Source organism: Nannobrachium achirus, assembly GCF_963921795.1.
Source record: "Nannobrachium achirus genome assembly, chromosome: 15".
NCBI lineage: Eukaryota > Metazoa > Chordata > Actinopteri > Myctophiformes > Myctophidae > Nannobrachium > Nannobrachium achirus.
The window spans coordinates 7,965,800-7,975,578 of record NC_137822.1 but is presented as its reverse complement, the minus strand read 5'-3'; the positions used below and the strand labels follow the sequence as shown (position 1 = coordinate 7,975,578).

Genomic DNA, 9,779 nt, shown 5'->3' with positions numbered 1-9,779 from the left:
CTCTTCTCTCTCTCTCTCTCTCTCTCTCTCTCTCTCTGTCTCTCTCTCGCTCGACTCGCTGTCTCTCTTTCTACGAGGAGGAAATGGTTGGGTGACAATGGCGACCTCTACTGGTTGTTTATTTCCAAGACTCGAGAATCAAGACTGTTTTATTGTTGTATTTGGTACAAAGGCAGCATAATGTGCTACAGTCTAACATGATAGTATATTGAAGCTAAAAATATATTAGATAATGATAATAAAATTATAATAACCAGAAAGGTGCAATACTGGGAAATTGCAAGTGTGGTTGTCACTTGAAGTTTGACCGATCCTGTCTGATTATGTTGTCAAAAATCTGATATTATGTTGTCAGAAATCAGAAAAGGTTACAGAAAAAGTCCATTGAACTCAATGGACTTTTGGGGTTACAGAAAAAGGGTTAGTCTAGATGAAATAATAAAGCTGGACGATAAAAAATAGTCTGGTTACCACAATAGGCAACCTCACTAATAATACAATGAATGTGTGAGACACATGATGAGTAGAATGTTCTTTCTGAGGACCAATATGTGAAGAAAATGAGTGAAGTCGTCCTGTGAGTCAAGAACAGGGGTCATCGCCATGTTGCCTTGTGGTGGACAATTTCGTCAAAATTCAATTTGACAAAGAGATAGCCCTGAATGACCATAACAGGTCTGTAACTCTGAGAGTGTACAAATAACCAAATGGACAATTATGGGTCCATTTGGTTACATTTGTACACTCTCAGAGTTATGAGGGTCCTTGCAAATAAAACATTTGAGAACCACTAATACTAGTGCAGTAGAGTCCTGGTAAATCAGTTTCATATATATTCTAAAGAAAACCTGGAAACTTGACATTCAGTAATTGGGAATGATTAAAAGAAAAACTGAAAATGTGCCATGGATAAAGTCAAGTCTTTGCCACGGACACATTTTTCCGTGTACAGACATATTGATGACCCCTTGTCAAGAACAAATGACTCAACGAACAAAACAAAAGGCTCAATCATGTTCTCATGTCAAAACTTCTCTAATCAAACTAAGCTAACCTTTTAAACCAGCGGTTCTCAACCTATTCTGGATCAGGGCCCACTTGAAAATCTCAAAAGCGTAACGGTTCGTGGCCCACGTACCCATCATTCTGACCACCTATCGGCTGCCGTGTTAAATGGTCAGAGGTGACTGGGCCACATGCATTTTCAGAACATGTTTTATTTCAATGATCGATCAATATGTGTGTGTTAACTTCCAGTTTGAATCAAGGGAAGTAACATAGTTCATTTTTAGCAACATCTAGACTAGTCCGATATCTTAATAGCAATGAAAACTAACTTTTTCAAGATTTCAAAATTTCATTTATTTCTATAGTTCTTTTTTCTCTCTCTCTCTCTTTTTATATAATGTCGTTTTTGCGGTGCTAAACGCTCCTACATCTGTCTTTGTCGGTTTGTCATGTGTCTGTCCGGAATGTCATTGGTCAATTGGTGTCTGTTTGTAGGGCCAGCCAGGGCAGGATCACATTGGCCAAGCTTCGCTGGACACTTAATGAAATGAACTCATAAATAGCACCGCTCACTTTACACTGGGTGTGTTTTTCTTTTGTACATAATTTTGTATTCTCATTAGAATCTAGCGTTTCACCAATTATTTGGCCTCAAGGCCCCCGGCCCCGGCCCACAGGTTGAGAACCACAGTGTTTTATACCTTGGCCTCGGGTTAGTCTCTTCCTACATCCTCTGCAGGCTCCTTGGTGCGTCTCAGTGTGACTGGCATCATCCACAGCCGTGTGTTCAGGAGGCTTCAGTGATTTGTGTCTGACAGGCTGCCAGCCCCAGCAGCTCTGACTCTGTCAAGTGTAAGAGATAATGCGCTTGGAGCTCAATAAGGTGACACTCTGCTCTTCGTCCTTTACTTGCTGTGTCTGTGGTTGCTTCTTCTATCCCTGTCTTTATCCGTCACCTTGCACTGCCGCTCTCTACACAGCTCTCTTCCTCTACCACCCCTTCTTTTCATCTCTCCATCCATCCATCCCTCCCTCCCACACGCTCCCTTGCAGGGTCATTAAAGAGGGGGCAGCGGTGTCTTCACTTGCCTTGGCTTGCACTCACTCATCAGGCATTCAGCGTGCTTCTCCTGCACTCATATGTCCTCCTATCCCCTCTCCTCCCTCCGTGGCTACTCCTCCTTGCCTCTGTCTCCAGGGGTCGTCGGGCTGCCGTCGGCCCCTCTGAAGTGGAGAGCCATGGAGATTACCGGCTGATCCCAGGAGACACGGAGATATTTTTAAAAGATGATGTTAGACCTGTGAAATAAGTCGTCGTGCCCCCAGTCCCCCATATAGGCAGCAAAGGAACGTCAAAAACCAGAGAGAGAGAGAGAGAGAGAGACCTTGAATATGAAGTGTTCATATTGATGAAAAGGACTTGTCAACAGCATAATAGACTTTGAAACGTGTTTCACAACCCTTGTCAGAAGTCTGGGCCCCACATAGTCTCTAATGTTTGTATCCTGTTATCTGAATCGGTTTCCTCTTTTCTCTGTAATTATGATGAATTTTGACACAGCAAAACCTCAGGATCTTGTACGAAAAAACTATTTCACCCTTTACAGCAATGTGACGATAAACTTTAACTTCAACAGCATATGAACACAATTTGTATTTTGTACATGTGTTGGTTGGGGTGTCAAATTTGCATGTGCACATGCCACACACGCATGCACACACATTTTGTGATCATACATTTGATATGTTGTAATGAGGGGGTTATGAGTGAGCTACTGTACTATCTGACACTCAGTACCACAAAAAGAAAAATATACTACAGCCGTGTTCTATTAAAAAAATAAGTTCTACAGTATAATTAAGCACCCTACACTAGGCTACTGATTAACTCATGGCCAGTTTTCTTAAGATATGTGTTAGTTAGACGATATATTCCTTTCTACTACAACACGGTGAGAGAAATAAGTGAATTGAAGTCGAACATGCTTTTGAACTGCCTTTAATAGTGAATGTCAGACCTTTGTCTCTGAACCTGGCGCACATCTCCAAGGCCTGTGGATAGAACGGACGTGTCTGATGCAAACATCGCCGAGCTTTGTCACCGTTCCTTTTGAAGACGACTGCTTGTCACATCTTTTTATCTGTGCCCAAGGTGAAGCGACTACTCAATGGCCTCTAATGTCACACCTCTTTTGTCCCAGCCTGCCCGGAGGGACGCTCGGCACAATACGGAAGCCGTGTATGATGAAGACATCCGATTAAATTGCAGATACTGTATGCCGGAAGTATACCTGAAGGAAGGTCACGTTTAACTACTTTCAACCTTGAGCATGTATTATGCATTACAGGCGAAGATGTTCCTCGACTTTCCCCTTGAGAATAGACACATTGTTAACACTGGTAGGTTATCACGGTTTCCCTACAGCATAATTATGCCACTCTGTCAAGTTAAGTTATACATTATTGATCCCCATGGGTACATGTAGGGTACATTTGTCATCTGCATTGAACCCATCCCATACAGCAGTGGTTCTCAAAGTGGATTCCAGGGACTCTGTGGGTTCCTTTATGGGGGTCTAAATTGACCCATACAAGTCTGTAACTCTGACAGTGTACAAATGGAACCAAATGAACCCTAACGGGTTCATTTGGTTCCATTTGTACACTGTCAGAGAGTTAAGGGGAGACCTTGAAAGGTGAAAGTTTGAGAAACACTGGAGCAGTGGGCAGCTAGCCTAGCTGAGCTAGACATCCCAGCCATGTTAAAACAAGGTAGGTAGCTAGATGCATTAGTATCTAGGCTGGCCTCAGGCTAGTGGGCAGCCACCAAGCTTGGCAGCCAGTGGCCAGCTCCAACTCAAAGACCAAGCACGTGCACACATAGACATCAAAGGGGGCTTGAGCCCCTGCTCTTTTATCCTGTCTGCTATTTTCACCAAAAGGCCCTTGCCTTTCTAACATTCTCTGCACGTCCCTGTCAAAGCACTGCCTTGCTCAAAGGCCCTGGCAGAAGGATGCATGTGTTTTGTGTGACAGGAAACCGGAGCACCTGGCGAAGACCATTAGGTCAAAATGGTATATTTTCTCATGTAATCTACTGTTATTCTTTATCCTGCAACTGTCTTTAACCCTTGCAGAGCAAGCAACCTCCACAATGAAAGGCTGTTTTGAGACTTCAAGACTGGTGGTGATTCACCCAAAACACTATCTTCTGCATAGTTAGCCTTCACTTTACCATTGATCTTGCTTGAGTCTTGAAAATTATAGTGGGCTGTTAAATGATATATGGCTGTCTAGATATGCAATCCTCATTTGTTCAGGAAATTAATGATTATAAGTAATGTATTTAACAACAATTTAACTAGGGTGTTGGCTACCATGTGATGTTGTATGGAAAACATGTCAGCTTCAATCCCTAGCTCATACTAACTGTATTATATCAAAGCATACATTGCCATGAGAAGAGAAAGCACACAATTCAACTGTTATCTGATAACTTTATTATCAAGTTAAAAAAGACAATGAATTACAATATTTACATAATATCCAGAGATAAATGGAATAAAATTGTAAACAATCATTCTAGGCAACATCACAACCCATCATCAGGTAATCGGATTTGTATATTGGAAGAAAGGCAAGATGGAGAAAATCTAGGACTCAAACTATGGAGAGAACAGTCTGAAAAAAAAAAAAAAAAAAAAAAACTAAACATATATACAAGTATCCAGTGTGTTGTCAGCAGGGGCTAAATTGCAGGCAAATTGGGATTCAAGAATAATACAGAGTTTATCTCCCTTATGGAAATATGAGACTGTACACAGTGAGTTGTTTTAGAGTTAATCTTCTGTTAACCAGCGTTACTACCCGCAATGTCCCAATTTACCCCCTGGTTTTGAGTGGGGCTTGAGAGCCTCCGCACAAGCTCCCACCGCAAAGCTTATTCCCATAACGGTTTTTCGAACGGTTTAATATAACTTTCAAAAAGCTTACATGGTAGACATGTAGAGAGAAACAAAACAAAACAAAACTAAAAAAGGGGGTGAGGATTTAAGAGTTTCAGAACAAACTCAGCCTGTGTTTCTGAGGTACTGAGGCCGAGGAGGGAGGGAGGGAGGGAGGGGTGGTAGTTGGGAGAGGGCAGCTACATTCCCACCTGTTAGCGTCCCGTCTCTGACACACTGGGATCAACGTGAGGATTAACACCCCGGGACGACTTTAGCTTGTTAGCCGGGCTGACCACAGATGAATGGACTGCTTTCTTCTCTGTTACTCGGAGTGGCAAGGGTACCTTGTGGGGGTTTAGATACTGGGGGTTTCTGGCTTTTGGAGGGAACTGGTCGGCCTCTCCAAAACTGTGAGTTTGTTGGTTTAGCGGTAAACCAGGTAGCGAGTGACCAAAAGCGAGTGACACTCTCGAAGGCGCAGGTTTTCGTTGAAAAGGAGACAGAAATGGATAATAAATAAAATAAAATCACGTATAAATAGTGCCAGTTTAATCCCTTTGAACCTGGCGTCCCTACAATTGTGTCTCTGCTACTTTCGCAGTTTAAAAATGTATATTATTTGCTTCCAGCCATTTTGCAAGGTGGGGGCTATGGCCATTTGGGGGGCCTTGACTCGGAAACGGCGAACCCCTGCCCTAGGGAACCTGTCGTTTTCTTTATCTTTCTTGCTGTTCTTTCCCCCGTTCACAATAAAAGCCCCATGATGTCATTGATAAGTAAGGAACTATGTGTGTTAATATAGAACAACCTGCCCAGTTCCAATACAGTACAACAAAGAGGAGATAGGAGATCATTTGTAACCAGACATTGTACAACAGCATAATAACATTGGATGGGGGGCTAAAAAAGCCACCCAAGGGTAATCTATTATCTTTTGATTTATTTACTTTTTTGTTTATCATGAGAACAACACCTAAAGGAAAAAAGGGTTAAAGTATTCTTTCTGAAACACCACAGTTCAAACACTTGACAAGTAGTTTTTGTTTTCTATACATGGCTGCAAACATGCAGTTGATATCAGGGTTCCTACCCGCAGAATTAACAAAAAACTCTGCTTCTAAAAATTCCATGGTTCCCATTTCCATCAATGGTTCATTGCTCAGGAAAGAAAATCACAGCAAACGTCGCCAGCTCGCTAGACATTTTGGTAACAAGAACACAAATCCCTTCGTGTTCTCTTCGTGTACACATTGTCACTCCCAGGTCGTAACATGCGGTGGTGAGTTGGGACAAGATATACTGTCGCGTTCAGACGTTTGTTTGACGCGCCAGGCTCCCCCGCCACGTCACGTCGCGCTTCGACATTCAGGGTAGTCACGTGACTGACAAAGGAATGGACGTGCGTAGTAAAAATCAATTAAAACCAGACAGGCTTGTCGGCAGAAGCAGACTTGAGCCCCGCGAGTGCCCGCGTCGAGTGGTGCGATGTCTGCTTACTGCCGACTTGGTGCCGTTCCGAGTTGCATATACGACTTACTCTGAATCGTAATTGGTCAGAAGGTATCCAATGTACCACCGTAGTACGACCCGGCTGTGAGGATGTGTCTCTGCAACTTTGACTGCTCATAGTAGTTACTAGTAACCATTAATCGTTTCAGACTGTTAAAATGTTGCTTAACTGTTCTCATTGGAATTTGAAACTAAAAGTTGAATTAATTGCTATTTCATTTCTAATAAGGCTTTGGGGTATTAAAGCAGCAACTTCCAACAAAATACAATCTCTGCCTTATTCGTCAATAACATAAAAAAAAAAACAACAACAACACAGCTTTTTGTTTAAAAAGAAGAAGCACACAAACGCAGGCTCTGACAGTTGTCTCAACACAAAGCAATATAATATTATAGCCTCGCATTTGAGGTTTGGGGGAAACAACAATGTATACACCTTAAAATAATTATTCAATCTTCACATTACGGCCCTCAACTACACACACTCCCATTAGCATACATTAGCATACATGTATGTGCAAACAAATGCTGTCCGAAATGTCTTTTTAGCCACTTTCACCCTGGTGGCCCTATTTGGGGAATTTTCCAAAACTGTCCCCAAAAAGACTCCAAAACATTTCAAAAATAGATAGGGTTGTATATAGGCTATTTTTGAGTTTTGAACAGGGCTTAAGCAGTTGACGAGGAAAAAGACCACACGTATTTAACTACTAAACGAGTTGTGTTCCAGGTTAATACTTGTTGTTACCGCGTATGACTCAGCTCAGCCGTACAGCTATGACACGTTAGCACACCTGCTGAGCTGGTGTCCTGGAATACAATCACAATATACAGTTTGGGGCAGAAAATTCAACGCAACATAGTCCCTTCATTATGTTATTATTAGCCACAACAAACAAACAAACAAACAACGTAACGTAATGTTGGAGTGGACATGGGAGACGAAGGCTGAAGACTTTTTATGAAGTACATCAAGGGAATTATGATGTAGACTGGGGGGTTGGGGGGGGGGGGGGGTGTCCTACAAATCAATGAAAAAAATCATAATCATGTGTATAACTAGGATAAATAAGGTGCAACTATTCCTCAAGGAATACTTCTACTCAATTACTGTAATACTAGGCTAAAAAAAAAAAAGTCTTTCAACTTTTTTGATTTTAAATAAACAACAAACGGTAGCACAGCGGGGATGCTTTTTTATACCAAATTAGTTCCTTTTAGGTAAAAGGTGAAAGGTAAAAGGTGCTTAAAAACAGTGAATTCTTAAAATTTTGATTCGGGAAGATGTTTTTATTAAACATCTCTGTAGGTTTATATGGGAGGGAGGATTCACTGTAGTTTTTGACCAAAATGTCAGCACTAAGAGATCTGTCTACTATTGGTTACCAATATATTAAGATCTGTTCTAGGGGACTGCCCATTTTAAAATGAGTACTGTAGGATGCAGTACAACTTAATACTTCTAATGTGTAACTCGCGTAATCTAATAATATGTCCACACAAGAGAATTCACTTCAGTTTTCCTCTTCTTTCGTTTTTTTTTTTGCATCGTAATTTCCTTTAGCATCCTACTTTGATACCCAAACTCGGTATTGTTCCTATCAAATATTTAGGATTTTCTAGCGCAATATCATGTCAGGCAACGATTCTCTTCAACCAAACTGTTGATCGTTTTTGGTCTCAAGCAATTCTTTGTCTTCCACAAACAGGTTTTGACTTCTCTGTGACAGGTCAGTAGGACTGATGCTTGATAGATCCATGACAGACGGGCCTCCTACGGGTGTTTCTGGGGTGCTGCTGGTGTCCATAATGGTCCTACAAGAGGAAACAGTCCAAAAAGTAAACGTCTACATCAGCGTAACAACAAGAGATGAAGTAAAAAAAGAAGATTGCGGTTGTGATAGGCACTAGGCAGTCAAAATGTGTGGCAACTGATGCCTAGTGCTTTAGCATACCATAATGAGAATAATTAGCATCCTTATTGCTATACTAGGTAACCACACATAACAAGAGTTCGCCACGCAAAAGTAGTGAACATGTTTTGAGCTTGTAAATTGGCTATTTTCTTTACTTTCATAAATAAATAAAAACAATTTCGACAGGACACCACGTTGAGAGTGGTTAAGTCTGTCTGGGTTTTATAGATATTTAACCAATGGAAAAAAAAACTTTTGGAATTGGAACAGAGGATACTTTTTTTTCTTCCTGCAACAATATAATATAAAATATATGAAATGTTTTCATATATTCTAGCAGCTATTGGAAATAGCAGCAAGCTCACAACGCAAACTTATAGATTTGCCATTTCCACTATCAATGTTATTCTTTAAGTAAAAAGTTGTCAAATATGTCAGTAATTTCTTTGTATATTTAGGCTATGTGCCATATCTGCCAGTTCAAAGTTAATCGCAATTATTTGAGTGGCAATTAATCGTCATGTAAAATGTTATAATCGTGACAGCCCTGGTTGAGAGACACACAAGGTTTTATAAAAGTAGAATACTTACATGCCATGTCGCAGGACATGCCGCTCCCACTCGGTGCTGTTGGTAAAGCAGCGACCACAGAACTCACAGGGTAGACGCTTCTCCACGCCGCTCAGCCCGTTGGGGGTGCTGCTGGTAGGAGCTGCAAAGGCTTCTGGGAAAGAAGAGTAGAAGTCAATACGAGGATCATAATTAATAACAACGATGATCTATTATCCGTTCCTCTCATTCATTTCTCTTCAGAGCTCTCACCAGATACAGTGAGAAGCGTAACCCTAGTGGTTACGCTTCTCACTAATGCCACTAATATGGAATGCGCCAATAATTTCCTATTTATTATAAAATAGTCAATTGTGCCAATTTGGCAAAAGGGGGAATAAACGTGCCATTGTATCTTGAATCAATGAATTCATGTAAATAAAAGGTTTGTAAAAAATAACCTTATTTTCCCTGGTTCCTCACAAGCACATTTTAGGAGTGCAACAAAATAAATTGTTTGCAAAATGTGGCAACCGATATTCAGTTTTGAATTCCGATTCCGAACTACATTGTCTTTGTTACTTTGCAGTCTTTTGGCAGTGATAGTGGTTATCTATTTTCAAAATGAAGGATTCACAAGCTTTCTGACACTGAAACAATGTTTCTGAACACATCAGAGAGCAATTTATTTGAAAGTGGGACACAAGATAAAGATTATTCCTCCCCGTGCTAACGTTGGCAGCTGTCAATGCTCTGGAATCCTACTTTGAAAAGAAAAGTATCCGCGCACCATCTTAAAAGCACCCTAAATAACTATCAATTCGGAACACTCTGAACTATTTCATCATTC

The 9,779-nt window shown here is 41.0% G+C and overlaps 1 protein-coding gene across 1 annotated transcript in view; it reads right to left on the bottom strand.

Moving 5' to 3' along the window:
• Positions 1-7,525: 7,525 nt before the first annotated feature.
• znf462 (zinc finger protein 462) overlaps positions 7,526-9,779 on the bottom strand; it is a 74,414-nt gene continuing 72,160 nt past the window's right edge. The window contains exons 12-13 of the mRNA XM_080743123.1: positions 8,972-9,104; positions 7,526-8,279 (exon numbers count right to left, since the gene is read on the bottom strand). Coding sequence (XP_080599249.1) covers positions 8,117-8,279; positions 8,972-9,104 — 296 coding nt within the window. The 3' untranslated portion in view covers positions 7,526-8,116. The remainder of the gene's footprint in view (positions 8,280-8,971; positions 9,105-9,779) is intronic.